At 32.3% G+C, this 20421-nt stretch overlaps 1 protein-coding gene across 8 annotated transcripts in view; it reads right to left on the bottom strand.

Annotated features, from left to right (window-relative positions):
* Positions 1-20421, bottom strand: part of Cnksr2 (connector enhancer of kinase suppressor of Ras 2) — a 241034-nt gene that overhangs the window by 165831 nt on the left and 54782 nt on the right. For all 8 annotated transcript variants that reach the window (XM_048796450.1, XM_048796451.1, XM_048796452.1 and 5 more), the window contains exon 6: positions 1458-1499. In XM_048796450.1, the coding sequence (XP_048652407.1) occupies positions 1458-1499 (42 nt within the window). The remainder of the gene's footprint in view (positions 1-1457; positions 1500-20421) is intronic.

The raw sequence follows: 20421 nt of genomic DNA, 5'->3' as shown, positions 1-20421 counted from the left end.
CGGCGGCGGCAGCAGCGGCGGCGGCCACAGCTGCTGCCACCACAGCACCAGTCACTGTGAACAATGTGTGTAGATCTTGGCCGCATGCAGGGCATCATGATGAAACTACAGTTGGTGCATTTGGCTTGCACACATTCCATTTTATTTCTTCTTTTGGGTATGCTTCTGTGGGGAAATCCAGACATGCATGGGAAAGAAATATCACAGATGAAGAGGAGGGCGATTTTTTCCCCTTGGTGTTATTGGAAAAACCTGTTGTTGGCATGGTTTTTGACTGTGATCCATTATATGAGGTTAGGTATGGCATTCTCCACTTATGATATCATGTCAGTGCTCAGAAAGGATTCAGATTTTGGAGTGTTTTGAATCCTGGATTTTCAGATTAGGGATGCTCAATCTGTAATATGTTTACAGAACCTAAACTAATACTTGGAACATATAAATCCTAAAAAATATTCTTTCTATTCTGTAGAGCCTGTAAGTGAATCCAAAGGAGGTTGGTGAAATTATTTTCCTTTCTGGACTAATGAAGAGAAGAGTACATTAACTGTCCACTCTTGACACCATCTTAATACGTCAGAAAGGCCATCACTACTGTATAATGAAAGGAAAAGGATTACTCAGTATTATTTATGTAGTAGATAACACAATGGAATAGTAATGCTGTAGTGCTGATATTCTGAATAGAATATTTTCCCCTTACAGATTTGAGTAAGATATGTCTTAAACATTTGCTTTTCTAAATACAAAATAATATTGTTTTATAAATATTAAAATATTTCAGAAATATTAACTTATAAACAAAGTAGAAATAAAAGAAGCACTGTAGGGGCAGAAATGCCACGATCTCACATTAGAGGTGAAGAAGCTGTTAGGACAGACCAGCATCAATCAAGAAATAAATTTACATACCAAAGTGGTCAGTTGTTCAATAACAAGAAAGGAGATGCCGTTCCACAAAGTATAATGTACTCATAACTCATTTCTAGTAATAAAATATCAGCAAAGCCACTAATTCATTCAACAAATATTGATAATTTACCATTTGGAAGGTTGTTTGGTGAAAATAAAGTCAGAGTAAAGGATGTTTGATTATGTTATAAAGTAGTTCATCCAAATGATGACAGAGTTGAATTATCCCTAATGTAGAACAGAATACATTTTCCAATCTCTTTTTGTCACAGTGAAAAATTCTTATTTTAAATTACTTTTCTCTAGGCTGTCTATTTTATTGTACTCTAAACTTGCTAAATACTACAATCTTCAAATATTATATTTCTCTACTATACACCATAGAACAGTTATAATCAATATTTTGATATATCTATAAATTTCCTTAAAGATATACACTTAACTGATGTGGTCAGTAGATTTTTAAATTTATTGCTCACATTTTTTGTAAGAATATTTCTATTTAGAAATATTCTCTAATGAGATGAAAATTCAAATATACTTACCACATGAAGAATTTTATTCTCTGTTTCATATACAGTACAATCCTAAAAAAGAAACATGCACATTAGTTTCAAAAAATCAAGCATTCTTTTAAAAATATTTTGTGAGAAATTGCACTATAATTTGAAAAATCTTGAAATTTCATATAAAAAAGAAATATGAATAGAAAAAAAAACTAGACTGCTATTTCCCAAAATATTAGTAGTTGTTAGCTTGGATGATCAACTAAAAGATATTTTTATTTTTGTCTAAGCATAGTTTCTAAATCACAAATTTTAAACATATATAATAAAGGATAACACATATTAAGTACACTTTTAAAAGAAAATTGAAAAAATTATTATAACTATTTTTCATCTAAACTTTTAACTGTGATAAATATATTTTGTTGAAAAAATCTCTTAAGACTTTAAACACCAATTTATTATATATTAGAACATTAAGAAAACATTAATATTTATTTGAATAGTCACATCAAAATTTTATACTTTTATATTTTCAACTACTGTAAACTATATTATATTATATATGTAAAATCACTACACATTAATACCAAGTTTATAGTTCTCACCTAAATTTGATTCCCTGAAATTACAGAATCTTCTTCAAAAATTCCACCATTAATGGAACACCATTTGACCAGTTATCCCGCTCCTCAGTATATACCCAAAGGACTTAAAATTGGCATACTACATTGATGCAACCACATCTATGTTTATAGCAGCTCAGTTCACAATAGCCAAGCTATAGAACCAACCTAGGTGTCCTTCAACAGAAGAATGGATAAGGAAAATGTGGTATATATACACAATGGAATATTATTTAGCAACAACAAAGAATGAAATTATGGCATTTGCTAATAAATGGGTGGAACTGGAATACATCATGCTAAGTGAAATAAGCCAGTCCCAGAAAACTAAAGGCCAAATGTTCTCTCTTATTGTGGATCTAACCTATAACAAGGGAGACTGGAGAGGGGAAGAATAGATGTCCACTGGATTAGACAAAGGGGAATGAATGGAATGGAAGGGGAGGGGGATAAGAAGGACAGTAGAATTAATCAGACATAACTTTCCTAGCCTCATATTTGAATATATGACCAGGGTAACTCTGCATTATGTACAACCACAAGAATAGGATCCTAATTAGATTGTTTTATTCCATGTAGGTATAATATGCCAAAATAAATTCTACTGTCATGCATATCTAAAAAGAACAACATAAAATATGAATGCAAACAAAAATTCCATAATTGCATTTTTTAACCTGCAACTGATTGAAATGCAATAAGAAGTGATAATAATAAGTTGATCTTTGCTTAGACACTTAATGTCTCTATGGCTCAGTTTCCTAAAGAAGTTTATAAAACGGGCATGATATGTACTAGTAGTAGCTCAATAACAGTATTGTAAAAATGAGAAAATGAGATAAATTGAACAGCACAGAAACTGATATATAGGAAGTGATAAATGTTTTAGCATGTAAAATTGTTCTGTATCATTAATTTTTAAAAACTATATTTACTTCAAAATATAAAATTAACCATTATTTTGCACATTTTGAAAAAATACCCATATTTCACAGTACTGCATAGTTTAAAGAATGATAATCCATTTCATTTTTTCCCTGAATTTAATTTTTTTTAAAAAGGAATTTTGTTTGACACAGTTTTTTCAATGTTATTTCCCTATAATAACTTTTCAAGTATGCATTCATATCACAGGCAAAAACCTTTTTTCACAGGCCAATTTTCAAAAAAAATATTTAGGTCTGATTAATTCTATAAACTAACAGAAATATTTATGATTAAGTCTTGCTTTTCTGATAGACCTCATGTGCAAAAGGAGAAATTTGCTACAAAGAGTCATATATATGTATATGCTTACTTTGACACAAAGTCAATACTTAATTAATTCTAAATTATATAAACACAGGAACCAAGGTAAAGACAGAGTATTTATATTTAGAAAATGTACTTGTCCTTCCATCTGAATTTATGAGAGTTCAATTTTATAGAAATCAATTTTAAACACAATTGCAATGGGAAGAGATAAATTGGGAAAACCTGGGAAGTTGCCCAGATTCCCCATGCTGCTTCTACAGCTTGCCATAGCTACAATGGATGCAAGTTTCATATGCCTACCTTCCAGAATCACAGGATATAATTAAATGTTCAACTTCAAAGCGATTCTTTTCCTCAAGGAAAAAAGTAAATATGATAAACATATACACTACTAGTAGTATAATAATCACATATAAAGTAACGATTTCAAGTCTCTTTAAAATATAATAATTTACTCATACATCCCCACTGTGATATAATAAAAAGGATTTTTAAAGAATCTTAAATTGTTTCCAGTAATTGTATTGCTTATTAGTAGTAGTGTTATTATTGTGCTAAATCTGTAGTGTGTGCTTTCTAAGATGAAACAATTGAACAATTATGTGACTGCCATTTAATCACTCCTGGTGTCATTGGTAATTATTTTTAGCATAGGGAAAGCAGATACATATGTATGATTGAAGAAAACCCTAGCATTTCTTGATGTATTATGTATGTACGTCTATATACTTATTTCTTAGCTCTGCCCACTGAAAACGCAGAGAAACAATGACCAATCGAGTGATAATAAACTTCCACAGTTTGTAGTCTTGAAATATCATTTCCTGGGATGGGTTGTAGCTCAGCGGTAGAGTGCTTGCCTAGCACATGTGAAGCACTGGGTTCTATCCTCAGCACCACATAAAAATAAATAAAAGTATTGTGTTAATCTACAACAAAAAATATTTTAAAAAAGAAGACCATTTCCTAAGTTTTGGAAAATGGCTGACTTGAGATCTGGGATGGAAATTTATAAGGTGTGCTTGGATCATATTGTGATACAAGATATAGGTAAGCTACTAAAGACTGCTAGGGTAGTGTCAACAGGATTCAGGAGTGGATATGAAGAGATTGCCACGGGTTAAAGATGGAACAATCTGAGCAACTAAAATGATAAAAATGCAGTGATGGAAGCATAGTAAACACTACTAAATATTAAATACATTAAAAAGTCCTATGCATAAATATTAAATTTTAAATCCACAAATTATTATGTTTTAAATAAGAGATGTCCTCCTAAGCAGAAGAGTCAATGCAGCAATGTTCAGAGGTGAAATGATGAGATTATAAGTGGTGTAACCTAAATGGTAAATTAATCCATTTGATGGATTAATAATTTGAAAGGACTAATATATTGGGTAGTCACTGTAGGCAGATTGGGCATGGATGAGGAAATAGGTCTCTTGAGATGTGCCCTTGGGGACAATATTTTGACCCCCTAGCACTTCCCTCCCTCTGATTCCTGGTTGCTATGAACTGAGCAGCTTTCCTCCACCATACCCTTCTGCCATGATTTTCTACCTCACCTTGGTCACAGAGTAAACCTCTGAAACTGTGAGCCCAAACTTCTTCTCCTATAAGTATTTTTTGTCAGATATTTTAGTCACAGTGATGAAAAACTAACACAGAAATACAAACCTAGAATTGGAGTCACTGTTGTGACTGACCTGACCATGTGGTTCAAGCCTTTAGAACTAGTTTGTGCAAAGAATTTGGAAAGATCAGAGATATAGGCTATAGAATCCTTAGAATGTTGTAAGCAGAGCTTAACAGGTGATTCTGGTGGGAGCTCAAAAGACCAGAATGCTGATAGAAATGCACACAGTAAATACTGTGCCTATGAGGTTTCAAAAGGGAATGAGGACTCTATTGGGAACTGGAGTAGAGGCCATTTATTTTACTTCTTGGCAAAGAATCTGTCTATATTTTGCCCATATCCTGCAACTTTCTGTTAGGCTGAAAGAAGGCCTGGAAGGCCAGGCAAAGTGTAGCAAAGTCAGAATTTCTGTAGGCAGTCATTGAGAGGGTGATGTGTGAAGCTGTGTGAAGAAAGGCAAAGCTGCAGGGGCAACTCCCACCTCCACTCCTGGATTAAGAGATACCAGTAACATAGAAAACCTGAGGAAAAAGCTGCTGGTTTCAGACAGAACTAGTCTGAGAGAGAGCCCATAAGCACTGCAACCAGCAAGGCCATAGGGGCATGGCTGCCCAAGCCCTTTGGAGCTCACGTCTCACCAATATATGCTCTGGATTCTGGACATGAAGTTATAGAACTTACTATTTGCCCAGCTGGGTTTCAATCTTACTTTGGTCCCATTCCTTTTTTCTATGTGCCATCTCTCCCCTTTGGAATGGAAATGTTTACTCTGTGCCATTATATATTGGATGTATATAATTCACTTTTGATCTTCATAGAGGCTCACAGCCAACAGTTGACCTTAAGTATAAGAGAGGGGACTTTGGACTTTGACTTCTGGGCAATGCTGAAACTGTTAAGACTGTGGGGACTCTTGGAGATGTATTAAATGCATTTTGCATTGGGAGATGGGCATGAACTATTTGGGGATGGAGTGGAAAGTTATGGTTTGAATATGAGGTGTCCCCCAAAAGTTAAGGAAACAATGAAAAAAATGTTCAAAAGTGGAATAATTAGATTACAAGAACTGTAACCTAATTGGTGGACTAATGCATTTGGTAGAATACAAATTTGAAAGGACTACTGTACTACGGTGATCACCATAGGCGGATGGGGCATGGCTGGGGGAAGTAGACTTCTGAGGTTGTGCTTTTGGGGATTATATCTTGGTCCCTGGCACCTCTCCCTCACTCTCTGCTTCCTGGTTGCCAAGATCAGCTTTTCTCTGCCACAACCTTTTGCCATGATGTTCTGAACCATGAACCCAGAGCAACTGAGCTGGCCAATCATGGACTGAACCTCTGAAACTATGAGCTCAAAATAAACGTTTTCTCCTCTAAGTTGTTCTTGTCAAGTATTTTGTTCACAGTGATGCAAAAATGACTATCATACTAACATATCCAAAGTATATGTGGTATTATCGTAATGATAATAAAAATTAAACTAACTGAAGAATGTATAATAGATATATAATTCTCAATTCAGGAAATATTAATCAACTCTGCTAGAAATATACAGATAAATAAATAGTAAAATTAAGGGAGAAAGGCTTTCACAAAAAAATGTTAAAACATGTAGCACTCAAGAGGTTTTCATGCAGTTTCAAGTTTTGATAACTTCAGAAGAATAAATGCCACAAAATTATGTAAACCAACGTGAAAGGCCAATTATTTTTATTTACAAAATATTGATCCATTACTTACTAAAATTCAACATGAGCACTGGGTTGTGCTATACATTGCTCTAGTCAAATTTTAAGTTTTGTAACTTTCATCAGCTGTGGCATGGTGACTGAAAGGATTATATTTGTAATCCTGGATTTAAGATTATTTAAAAATTTAAATATTGGTACATACTTGACAATTTTGACATAACCCCACAAAACAAAGGGAAATACATGAAGTGCATTGTATGTATCAATATAAGGGAAATATATGAGGTGACTAAGGTGGCCAGGTTTTTCTCAGATCAAAGTCTAAAAAATTGTCATATACAAATATTAAAATTCAAAAGTTGTTATGTAAAAAATTATGATTTTAAAAGACATTAAAATAACTATTTTCATTTACATTTTTGTAAGTTTGAGAAGTTTTTAAAGCTTAAATTTGCACTAACACATATGAGACAGTTTGGAGAAGTGCAACAGAGGCACAATTATGGGACTGGAAGAACAGTCCCTTAACTTAGCTTCTTTCTCTAAAAAAATCAGGATAGGCAGCTTTTAATTAGATCTTGGAAACAGTAGGTTTTTAGGTAGGGAAAGGCATGGCTGTAAAAGCCATGTACCTATATTTAAGCATAGTAAGTTATTGCAATAATTTTTAGATTTAGTCCCCCCCACATTTGTAAATCTATTAGGGAATAGGTTAAAATGCAGTGTCCCAGGTTTCATCCCCCAGAAATACAAAATCAGGATATTTAGAATAGAAGCCTCCATGATGATTTTGATGACAGTTGGTATTTTGAGAAACACTTGATCTATTTTACAGGATTACCTTATGATAGAGGAACATCAACTCAAACCAAAAATTATCAAATATACAGAATTTATAAATCAGTAAACTGACTTAAAAACAGTATCTGCTGGCTCAACCTAAACAGTTGTCATTTCCTTAAAACTGTGTGTTTCAGTGACACATTCCCACAATTTTTTGATAGAATTTTTCCTCCCAGAAAACTTACCTTTAAAATAGCTTACTACTTTGGAACAGCTGCTTCTACTTATTTGAATCTTTACCTTCTTTTAGCAAGATCTGCTTCTTCCTTATTGAAAGCCAGGGGCTTACACAAGGGTGTAAAGGTGAGGACACAGCATATTGAAAATCAAATAAAAAAAACAAAACCACATAGACAATGCATATTAACATGCTACTTTATATTAGGGTGAAGAGAAACTAAATGACTACATCCTACTTTGTTAAGCAATAATTTTATGTAATTCATTTTATCATGCTAAATATTTAAATAGCAGTATTTACTCTGGGGTATTCATTTTATTAGTAAGTTATTTGACTTCCATCAAAATGTGATTTTAAAATATTTGCTTCACAATTGTGGGTTTTATTAATATTTCAGGGCCAAACCTTTTCCCAAAATTTGTATTTCAGGTTTTAAAAAGAAAATAAGACTACATATGGAGAAATCTATATTTCATAAACCTATTCATGCTATGGGAATGTACATCTCTGACATTCTAGTTATCTTTAGATGAAGATTAAATTTAGATTTTAAAAATTGAATTTAGAACTTTGGCACCATATATTCCCTTCAGCAGATCAAACTGTCTTTTCTCTTCAGTAGCTCAAGCTGTCTTTTACAATACATGTAAAAATGTATGTGTTTCTTCTTTATTCTTTTACATACAATGCTTCTACAAACTATATGATGCACATTTAAAGGGGTGAATTCCTAATGAGAAAATATTCATAAAAACAAGGAACATCTCATTTTGATCACTTCTCTTTTTAGAAAAGTATATGCATTGAAACATCTTCCCAAAGATGAGCTACACAGCCACGCAGATCATAAACAATTATATTTTCTGTGCAAAAATGTTGTAATTGTGAAACTGAGCAAAATACACAGAACAAATTTTATTCCAGCATGTTACCATTGATATTCCATACTTGGTCAACAAGTTTTAAGCACCTGGAGTCATAATGCTCAGAATAAGTTGTACTTTTCATTAAGTGTCTATTATAGTCATAATAATATTATATAGGTTATTAATATTAAATACATAGAGAGTGAAGGGAAATAGTTTATGCCTCTAGTGCTATATAAAATTGTATTTCATAGAACTTCATAAATAAACATATTGTAAACTTTCATCTATCTCACTGTATATATAATAGTATACTTTTCCAATTAATAAAAAATATCATTTTGCTTAGAAACCTTTGATAATGGTATGCTTATACCACATAATTTAAACATATTCTCTTATTAAGCTATTGGAATGTCTTTATATGCCTAAGTGATTAATTCCAGCAACGAGTTAGTGTCATATTATTTTTTATTTCATTTCTTTCTTTATGCATTTAAATTAAAATTCAGTTCATCAAAATGTTTTGTGGCATCTTAATTGTGGTCCTTGCCTATCATGATTGCATTGCTTAGTGGGAAAGAAAACATTAAAAAAATATTACAAGGTAGACAAGATAAATGCTAACAAAAGATCCCATAAAATGGAGGAAAATTCTGATTTGATAATCCTGGAATATCTACCTAGGGGAGATGATACTTTAGCTGGCTACAAATGGCTTTCAAATCTGAAAATTGGTGATTCAGAGAAAAAAAACCATTTCTTCAGAGGAGTGTGAACTTTACTCCCATACATGGGAACTTATAGAGATGTTTGAATACTGAATTTATGTTTTACAAAAATGATGATGAAGAAGTTACAGATTTTGAAGGGTCAAACTTAGAAGTAGGAAGATCAGTTAGACTGCACTTTCAAAATAAAATGTTATATGCAATCAGGGCTCAAACTGAGGTTATGATGATGGAGGGGGAATGAGGTTAAGTGGATGATATGCAAGTAGAAATGAGAGAATTAGATGATTGATCTCACACAGAGGACAATGAGGAAAGTTAAACACAACTTCGGGGTTTTAAATTTGAGCAAATGAATGAATGGTATATTAGAAATGGAGAAGATAATTTGGGGAGATTAAAATAATTATATTTTGGGCATGTGAAATTAGGAGTGGCTGAAAGATAAAACATACTATATAGAACTGTCTAGAAAGCAGCTAAGGAAATTGAATTAGAATTGAAAAAAAAGCCAGATCTTTGAGATATTTACATTAAGGTGATAATGCAAGCTATAAGAAAACAAAATCAATGTCATCAATCAGAATATGTATGATAGGAATACAGATAAGGGTAGAATCTCAGAGGATACTTACTTAGGAGCCAGATAGAGGAAGAGTTAGTCACAAGGCTAGGATTAAATGAAGAAAGTGATAGTAAAGAGACAGATAACATAGTTTTAGAGCTAGACCTTTTTTTAAATACTTATTTTTTAGTTGTAGTTGTCAATACCTTTAACTTTTTATTTAATTTTTTTATGTGGTGCTGAGGAATGTTTATAGCAGCACAATTCACAATAGCTAAACTGTAGAGCCAAACTAGATGCCCTTCAGTGAATGAATGGATAAAAAATGTGGCATATATACACAATGGAATTTTACTCAGCAATAAAAGAGAATAAAATCATGGCATTTGCAGGTAAAAGGATGGTGTTAGAGAAGATAATGCTAAGTGAAGTTAGCCAATCCCCAAAAAACAAATGCCAAATGTTTTCTCTGATATAAGGAGGCTGACTCATAGTGGGGTAGGGAGGAGAAGCATGGGAGGATTAGATGAATTCTAGATAGGGAAGAGGGGTGGGAGGGGAAGGGGGGGCAGGGGATTAGCAAGGATGTTGGAATGTGATAGACATCATCATCCAAAGTACATGTATGAAGTCATGAATTGGGTGTCAACATACTTTATGCACAGAGATATGAAAAATCGTGGTATATATATCTCCAATAAGAATTGTAATGCATTTTGATGTCATTTATTTCTTTAAAAAATCAATAAAAAAGATAGTTTTAGAAAGGGAGAAAGGATCAACAGTATTGACTTTAAGTGAGAGACTGAGAAAATTGACCAACAGAAACTTTGAATATCAGTTCTAATATAATGACAGAGATGAAACTTTAGTTGAAAAGGATAAGCAGTGGAATTTAGATGTTCTTCTAAGAAATGTTTTGAGATAGAAAAGTACTATAAAAATAGTTTCGTTGGGAGCAGGGTCAAAGTGATAGGGAAAAAGGGAATAGAAAAGAAGCTAAAGAGAGGCAATGTAGAACTTACCATCATATTCTAATTTATGAGAACTAGATGAACATATTTAAATAACTCAGCTAATGTAAAAATTATAAATTGAAAGAATGTCAAAACAATGCTTTATATAACATGATTCTGAGCACACACATAAAATATCCTGACTGAAGTGTGATTAAAAGGAAAAACAACAACATAATTCACAATAGCTAAGCTATGGAACCAACCTAGATGCCCATCAACAGATGAATGAATAAAGAAACTGTGGTATGTATGTATGTGTGTGTGTGTATGTGTGTGTGTGTGTGTGTAATGAAATATTACTCCGCCATAAAGGAAAATGACTTTATGACATTCATTGGTAATGTTAAGTGAAATAAGCCAATCCCTAAAAAACAAAAGTCAAATGGTCTCTGTGATATGTGGAAGCTAATCCACAACAAGGGGAATGAAGGGAAAGGAGGGGATTAGAAATAGGAAAGATAGTGGAATGAATCTGATATAACTTTCCTATGTACTTATATGAACTCACCACAGTGAATCTCAATATTGTGTATGTCTACAAGACTGAGATCCTAATCAAAATAAGATATATTCCATGCTTGGACAAATATATATAAATGAACTCTACTTTTATGTATAACTAAAAGTAACCAATAAAACTAAACGTATTGCCATGCTTTTTTTAGATTTTTATTTAAAGAATAAAATGGAATATAACTACATTGCATCTAAAAACAGTATAATAAAGTTGCAAATTCATCAACTAGGGGAAAGAATGCACAGATCTCATTAGAAAATTAAGAAAGGTAAAGACTGCCAAGAAAAGATTTATATGAGCTACTTATTCCTCAGAGGAAAGAGAGACTATGATGTAGTAAGGACTGCAGTTAATTACTTGGAGAGGAGCAAAAGCAAAATTTATTTTGTAAAAAGAGAGGAAAAACTCTATTTTCCCCACTAGTTTTGGTCCATTTTGTAAGTGCTTTTACATTTAAAAAGTTTCTAACAACTTTTGCACACGTGAAGGAGTATATTCCATTTTTAGTAATGAGCTATAACACATTTTCCACTTATTCTCAGTCTGATTACTTTTACAGTTTTCTGCCTTACAACATCTCAAGCTGACTACTGATAGATGACAAAATTACTTCATCAAGATACTTTCATACATACATACAGCAATGGCCCAAAATAACACTCTCTTATAAAATGTTCTGGGACAACAAATGTTTTATATCCATGCTGTCCAATTCAACAGCCATTAGACAAAGTGGCCACTAAGCACTTGAAATGTGGCTACTGCAAAATAGGAACAGAATGTATAATTTCACTTAATTTAAATTTACATTTTAATAGCTATATGCAGCTAGATGTTACTGTATTAATATCACAGGTCTAAAGAAATATACTGTAGTCTGTTCAAAAGTTACAAAACATGAAGCCATTTAACAAAAATTCCAAACAAATAAGACAATATCTAGCAAAAATACATGAAAGGACTTAATTTCCAGATATGAATCAAATGCTTCCCTTATTATCCTTTCAGCAAAAGGCAGATTCCCATCTTATGACATCTGTACTAGCAGAGCAGTACAATGAAACCAATTCTCTCTGTAGGATAATATATGGAAAAAAAGCTTTGAAAAGGAGATCAAAGTATTCATCACACAGATTTGTGAACATAGAGAAAGTACGTGCCAGGGACAAAAGACTTGAAACTTATGGAAGATGAAAGTCCAGATTAAATTTAGATTCATCAAAAACTGATAGGTGACTGTCCTGATTGTAAAGGAAGGTGTTCATGGTGAATAGGCAGGCTCTGGCATTCTTGAAAGTGGTACCTAAATGCCATAGTTTGGCTCCAATTTCATCTCTAAATGTCCTTGGAAAATAAGGCAGATGTATTATTTCCCTACAAATACTTTCTTCGCACCTTCTTCGTTATTTGAGCAACTCAATGACCAAAAATGTGTTCATGTTTCTATCATTATTGTTTTGAGAGAAAAAAAGGGATGCTATTTGCTGAAATTTTTAAAATGACAAACTTTTGCAAGAATTATCTAAGATCTTTATTAGACTAAACAGGGTTATGAATTATAAAGAAAGAACAAAAAAATAGGTTGGAAGGAGAATATAGGTGGGCACGATCTTAATGGTCAGCTATCCTCCTGCTTTACAGATAAAGAGAGATAGAGAAGGTAAATGATTTTCTTGAGTAGGCACAGACACTTAGCAATAAAACTGTGACTATGACTGTTGTCTTTTTTAAATATTTATTTTTATTTGCAATTGGACACAATACCTTTATTTAATTATTTTTATGTGGTGCTGAGGATCGAACCTGGGGCCTCGCACATGCTAGGCAAGTGCTTTACTGCTGAGCCACAACCCCATCTCTGACTGTTGTCTTTTAATACTTCCCCTGTTCATTCCACCACACCCCAAAGCATTTGTTATGTATTGGATCTATAATGACCCCCCAAATCTCATATGTTAAAGGTTTGGTCCCAATTCCTGGAAGTGACTGGATCATGAGGGCTCTAACCTGGTCAATGAATTAATCCATTGCCTTCAATGGATTATTTGGTAGCATTATTGGGAGGTGTTGAATACTCTAGGTAGCAGGGTCTAGTTGGAGGGAGTAGTTACTGGGGCCAAGCCCTGGGAGAATACATCTTTTCCCTGGACCCTTTCTTTGCTTTCCAGTTGCCATGAGGTAAATAGCTCTCTTCCACCATAATATTTTGCCTAGCCTCAGTCCAAAGCAATGGAGCCAGCTCATCATGGATGGAAATCTTTGAAACCATGAGCCAAAATAAATCTTTCCTACTTTAAGTTCTTTTTCAGAGAGTTAGTCCCTGCAATAAAAATGTGACTAACACAAAAGTCCTTACTCTAATGGAAGTTAGTATCAGATTGTCAAAGAAGTAAACAACTTGTTTCTAAGGTAAATACAGTTTATTACTGAATTGCTTTTTTCTATTAACATTAATATCTCAGGTTCTAACATGGTTAATCATAGTCTGCATTATATGGGAGACCCAATGAATTATCTTTCTCTTAGACAAGTATAATTAGTAGAGAAAAATAGTAATAACCATGCCTATACCCACTTCACAGAGTTGCCATGAGCATAACAACTGTGTTTACCCACCTACAAACATTAAGTTATATGGTAATGTTCTATAAAACACACAAAAAAGGCAAATGTTAGCTGTTGACTGGATGTAGGAGTATGAAATTAGATGATCTCTAAGATCCCTTTCAACAAAAGGCCCTGACTCCATAATTCTATTCTTGAGTTGTATTTACACCCACAACTGTAGTCATTTTCCACCTACTATCTACAATGATGTATTCTATACACATTTATGGATATTAAATGGACCATATGCTTAAATGGTGATAACACATTAATCAATATCATGATGCATTAAGGAAGGATATTTAGCAAACATAACATCAATGTCAATTACCTAACAACACAGTAGTGATGTGACCTATACTTGGCACAACATTTCTTGATCATTGATTTCTTACCATAGCATTATGTCAAGTCATGTATTATTTTACTTAGTAGTCTAGAGAAAAATATGCACATACAATCTAAAATATATGAGGGTGAAAAAACAATGAAATAATATTCTACAGGGAAAAAGTAACAAATGGCTCAAATTACGGCAGGAAAAAACCCCACACGACTGTGCATGCACTATAAACTGGTAGCCACAGGCAACAAAAGCAAAAATAAACAAATGAGACTATATCAACCTAAAAAGTTTTGGCACAGCAAAAGAATCAACAAAACAAAAGAATGGAATAGATGATAATATTTGCAAACCATATATCCAATAAGGAATATACAAAATCTTAAAAGAACTTACAACTCAATAGCAAAAAATAAATAAACCTAATTTTAAAATGGGCAAAGGACCTGAACAGATATTTTGCCAAAGAAGATATACAAATGGCCAACATGTATATGAAAAGATGCTCAAAATCACTCACAATCAAGGAAATGCAAATCAAAACCAAAATGAGATATCATCTCATAACTGTGAGGATGACAATTATCAAAAAATCAAAAGATAATACGCATTGGTGGGGATGTAAGTTGGTATTGTTGGTAGTAATGTAAATTTGTATAGTCAATATGAAAAATGCAGTAAGGATGCTCAAATAGTTAAAAACAGAACTACCATATGATCCAGCAATCTCACTTCTGTGTATATATCCAACAAAATAAATAAATAAAATCACTATTTCAAAGAGATTTCTGTACTGTCATATTCATTGCAACCAAGATACACAATATATAAGATACAAGAAAAAAACCTACGTGTCTCACATTGGTAAATGTTTAAAAAATGTAATATATACACAAGTGCACATGTGTGTGCAAACATTATTCAGCCTTAAAAAAGAAGGAAATCTTGCCATTTGAGACAACATGGATGAACCTGAAGTATGTTATGCCAAGTGAAATAAGCCAAACATAAAAAGACAAATACTTCATGATTCTCAATATGGAATCTAATAAACAAAGTTTAAGTCATAGTAACAAAGAATAGAATGATGGTTATCAGGAATAGGGGGTGGGAGAATGATACTAATCAAAAGGTTCAAAATTTCAGTCACCAGATGAACAACTCTGGAGACCTAATGCACAGCATAGTGACCATAGTCAACAATAATGTACTGCATACATAAAATTTACTGAAAGGGTAGATCACCCACCCCACATTTGTAACTATGTGGTAATAGACATGTTAATTAGCTTGTTTGTGGTAATAATTTCACAATGTACACATATATCAAAATATCATACATACACCTTAAATATATATAATTTTGTCAATCATCTCAAAAAGGCTGTAAAATGTAAATTGATATCTACAAAGAGAGAAGCAGGCAGATGCTAAGGAAGCAAAGAAGACCACCAACATAAGCAGTCTGAGGAAGTGAGAAAGGCATTTAGGTGAAAGTGAAAGCATAATTAGAGTCTGGAAGAATAAACAGGGATTATCCAGGCATAGGGTAACGCACACTCAAGGGATAAGGAGCAACATGGTTAGAAAGGCATAGGAGTGAGAACCAGATGTATGCAGGGAATTAGACATAGTTGGTTCTTATTAAATTCAAAATGTGAAGTAAGAAAAACTGAAATAGGAGATTAATAAGGTAGGCTGGCACTCAACCATTCTTAAAGAATTTATTTATGTTGTACATGGAGTGGGGATTTCAGAAGAGATGTAGGCAGAAGTGTTATGATCAAATGCACCATTGATATCAATTCCTCTGGTTGTTATATGATTTAAGAGGAATAAAGAAGAATTAGGGAGATTTCTGCCAATAAGGTTTTCTTCAAAAATTTATATCTGATTTTCTTTCATTCTATATGCTACATAAGATAATCCTCATTACAAAATGGCTTTGGGTATAGTTCATTTACAATTGGCTAGGTAAAGCAAATATTATTATTATATTAAAAATGACTCAGTCCTTGTATCCAAATTATAGAAAATTTCTGAAGCAAAATTTGTAAATGTAATACAAAACTGTTATAGCAAATGATTAATAGAATATTTGTTGATTTAATTATCAATAAATTAAAAATAAGATGGATTTTCAGGCTTTCTGAAGCTCGCATTTAATACTTTAAAATTTTATATCTCATTATGAAAACCTAGACCATAACTGACATTAAAAATAAAAAAGCAACAAAATTGAGCATAAAATTTGGAAATTATCAGGTTTACAAAGGTTCTAGGAGACATATAAGATGGAGAAAAATCTTAAACTTAATTTCTAGCTTTTGATTTCTTTTTGAAATAGAAAAACCATTGTTTTACCAAGTGGTCTGATGATATATTCTAATTGTAGTATTTTTTTTTACTTTGATCATCATTAATAAGCATCAGGTTAGGAAGTTTTAATGCCAGAACTTCCTATATCTATAAGTAAATTGATCACAGGTTTCCATATGAAGAGGTCAATTAGAGTCAGAAGCACTAGGTTTGAATTCTCATAACTGGGCAAATCACTTAATCTGTCGGTGTCTGTTGCCATTATGTAAAACTGAGATGAAAATATCTACTTCCCAAGTTTATTATAAGGATCAAATGAGATGATGTATTTAGAAATGCTTTGTAAATTGTGAAATATTATACAAATAGTTGTTCTCTTAGACACAATATTTTTTTTTCCTTTTTGCAGAACTGGGGATTGATTACAGTGGTGCAATTACCAATGAGCTACATCCTTAGCCTTACTTATTTTATTTTTTGGTACCAGGATTGAACCCAGGGGCACTTAACCATTAAGCCACATCCCCAGCCCTTTTTAGAATTATTTTATTTAGAGACAGGGTCTCGCTAACTTGCTTAGAGCCTTGCTAAGTTGCTATGGCTGGCTTTGACCTTGAGATCCCCCTGCCTCAGCCTTCCCAGCCACTGGTATTACAGGCATGAGCCACTTAGTCTGGCTCAGCCTTATTTATATTTTATTTTGAGGGATGAGGACTACTTTGTTTCTCTGAGAGAGAATATTGCTAAATTGCCCAGGCTGACCTCAAATTTGTAATGCACCCTCCTTCCTCAGATTCCTGAGTAGCTAGTATTATAGTCATGTATCACTACACCAGCTTAGACATAGTTTTTATATTCATGATTACCTTATACAAAGACCTATACTGTTATAGAGTGACTGAAACACAAGAAGGACCTAACATTTATTTCCTTTCAGTTCAGAAATTCTCAACTCCAAGAACAAACTTAGAGAAGGCAGGTCCTTTGCCTAAGTAATTGCATACCATGAGAAAACTACATTAATATTGATTTCTTTCATTTAACAAATATTTATCAATATCCATGCAAGCCTCCTACCATAAAATTATTTGAGGTCTAGTGAAATAGACACTTTACAGAAAAATAAAAACAATGTTTAATTAGCTCTGTAATTGGTTAAAAACATAATGGCATGTACTGCTACTAACCAACCAAAAAAAAAAAAAAAAAAAAACTTGATTTTATGAAAGGAACTTGATACCTAATACTTCAAAATATAAAAATCATCAAATTACTGTAGTCACTATATATTAGAAACTTAATTTTAGACTTTGTTACAGCAATTTGATTAGGTTGATTGTGAATAACTTAGTAGTATGGTGAGAAACGTACCACTTTTAGCTCTTGAGACATCTAAAATGTCTTAACTTGGCTCTGGTGTCATATTTTGGAGAGATTAGAGGAAACTTCCCACCAGAAGTGATGTGTAAATTGAAGTTAGAAGGATGAGAGGAGTTAAAGGTGAAAGAAGAGTTTTGGGCAAAATATGTGAGAAGGCTTTAGAGACCAATTTTTTTTTTAATTAAAAGGCAGTAGAGGTAAGAATAAGGTCTATAGTGCCACAGGAACTTGGCAGACATAAGAAATGTGTTCATGCATTACCTTGAAAGTCAGGGAAGGAATATGAATTCTATATTGAGGCTTATGATAGATAATACATCAAGAATTTTCAAGTAGTGATTAATATGACCACTATATCAAACTTTGATAATTGTTCTATTATAATCCTATATCCTTATATTTAAGTTCCATGCTGTTTTTTTCTTTTTGAAAAAATTTTATTCATTTTTTATTTGTTCTTTGTAGATATACATGACAGTAGAGTGTATTTGACATATTATACATATATGGAGTGTAACTTATTCTAATTAGGATCCCATTCTTGTTGTTGTACTACTGTTCTGTTTTGTCATTAACTAAAATTGAGAATTTATTATTTGTGAATAATACGTATATGTATAGTAAACTACATAAACATGGGCTGAAAGAATTGTAATGCATTTCGCTGTCATTTATTTTTTAAGTCAATAAAAAATGAACCCATTTATTTATAATCATTACAGTCTTTCACTTGACAACAAAAGACTAATGTCCCAATAGTTGTATAAGTGCATAAACTAATCTTTTAGTACATAGACCCTTGGGGATGGAGACAAGAAAGAAGCCATTTTTTTTCAATTAAATGGGTCTCTAACAAGTGCCTAAGTGTTCAAAGTTCTGAGACTTAAGCAAAATAAAAATTTCAATGTACCAACGAACAGAAAACTCATTATACTGACATTGTAACTTTAATAGCTTTGTTTGGACAGCATGAAGAAGCAATAAGCTATTTCCCATAATGAACTATTTTTTTTATTGTACATGCCTTGAGTCAAGACCCAAATGATTTTGAATGGCCTAACAGATAACTATTAATTGTACATATTTTGTTTCCATCATATATTTGTTAACTAGTCTTAATTTCTCCCACTACACTATCAGTATTTTTCAAAGAAGGAACCCTATATTTTAATGTGTTGTCTGATTTCTCAAGGTGCTCTGTATACTCTATAAAAATTAATGTGAACTTTTAATATTTGATTCTATTTATTCCCTACTTTCATTTTAGATAATAAATATTTTATATTGGTTTTACAGATAAAGTATAAAAATGAAAAAAATTCAAACCCATATTTTTTAAAACAAAATTTCGAATTACCAAATTAGCACAGTACATTTAGTTTTTTCACACTTACGTTTTGTACAAAAATAGATTGAGTTTCACAGTTTTAAAAGTGAGTATGGTTTTAAACTTTAATCTACATAATCTCAGCAGTTATTTTCAACAAAAATAAATTAGGCTTTCTCTGCATAAAGATTTGTATTAAAAGAAGATATCACAAAAATCTACACTCATATAACAAAACTAACATTTCTTTGTAGTAAAAAGCATCTCTAACTTTCAGATGTTCAAATTACTTAATGACCATCTGAGATATTCTATGGGAAAGAAAATCTACAGGATCTAAGTTATGAGAGACAATCTTTCCTTTGTGACAAATTTAGTAAAGCAAAAATAAATACCACATTTCATCATAAATAAAATATAAAGTCAGTGCTAATTCTTTAACTCAAGATTATCCACTTGGCTATCTGAAAGTAAGAGCTGCTATGATATATTTGAAACAAATTCTTAGTATCGCTTTAAAAATTTCATTAGCCCATATATCTTTGTCTCTTTATCCATTTAGATTATATACTTATAGACAAAATAGAGCTATTTCTTTTCAGTGACTTCAATATTTTAAAAAGTACCATTTATATCCAATAGTTATTTTTAGATCTAATAGCTATATTTATATATTCAATAATTATTTTTAGATTGATGATGATGACAAGATATTTAAATCTCATTAAACACTAAATTGTCCAAGCAATAATCCTAGTCTAATTTCTAGGCTTAATTTGGTATACCTTCAAAAGAGATATTCTACAGAATGAGTATCCTTTTAATGTTTCCTGGTACTAACACTGAATGATTATGATCCAGAATTTTACAACTGGACAAAATTCAACAAGTAATTTATCCCTTCCTCAACCCAAACTACCACCTACATTTCAGAAGATTGCCCTTAAAATACCAGTACAAACATATACATACACACCGTACACTACTGAGAAGAAAGAAATTTGTGAACCCAATCTTTACCAAGGTATTCTTACATTTAAAAATTTCCCACATAATTTAGTCTTTTTCTTTATGTTCAAATAAAAAATACTGTTGT

Source organism: Marmota marmota, unplaced genomic scaffold, assembly GCF_001458135.2.
Source record: "Marmota marmota marmota unplaced genomic scaffold, marMar, whole genome shotgun sequence".
Taxonomy (NCBI): domain Eukaryota; kingdom Metazoa; phylum Chordata; class Mammalia; order Rodentia; family Sciuridae; genus Marmota; species Marmota marmota.
This window is presented reverse-complemented; position numbering and strand designations above follow the sequence as displayed.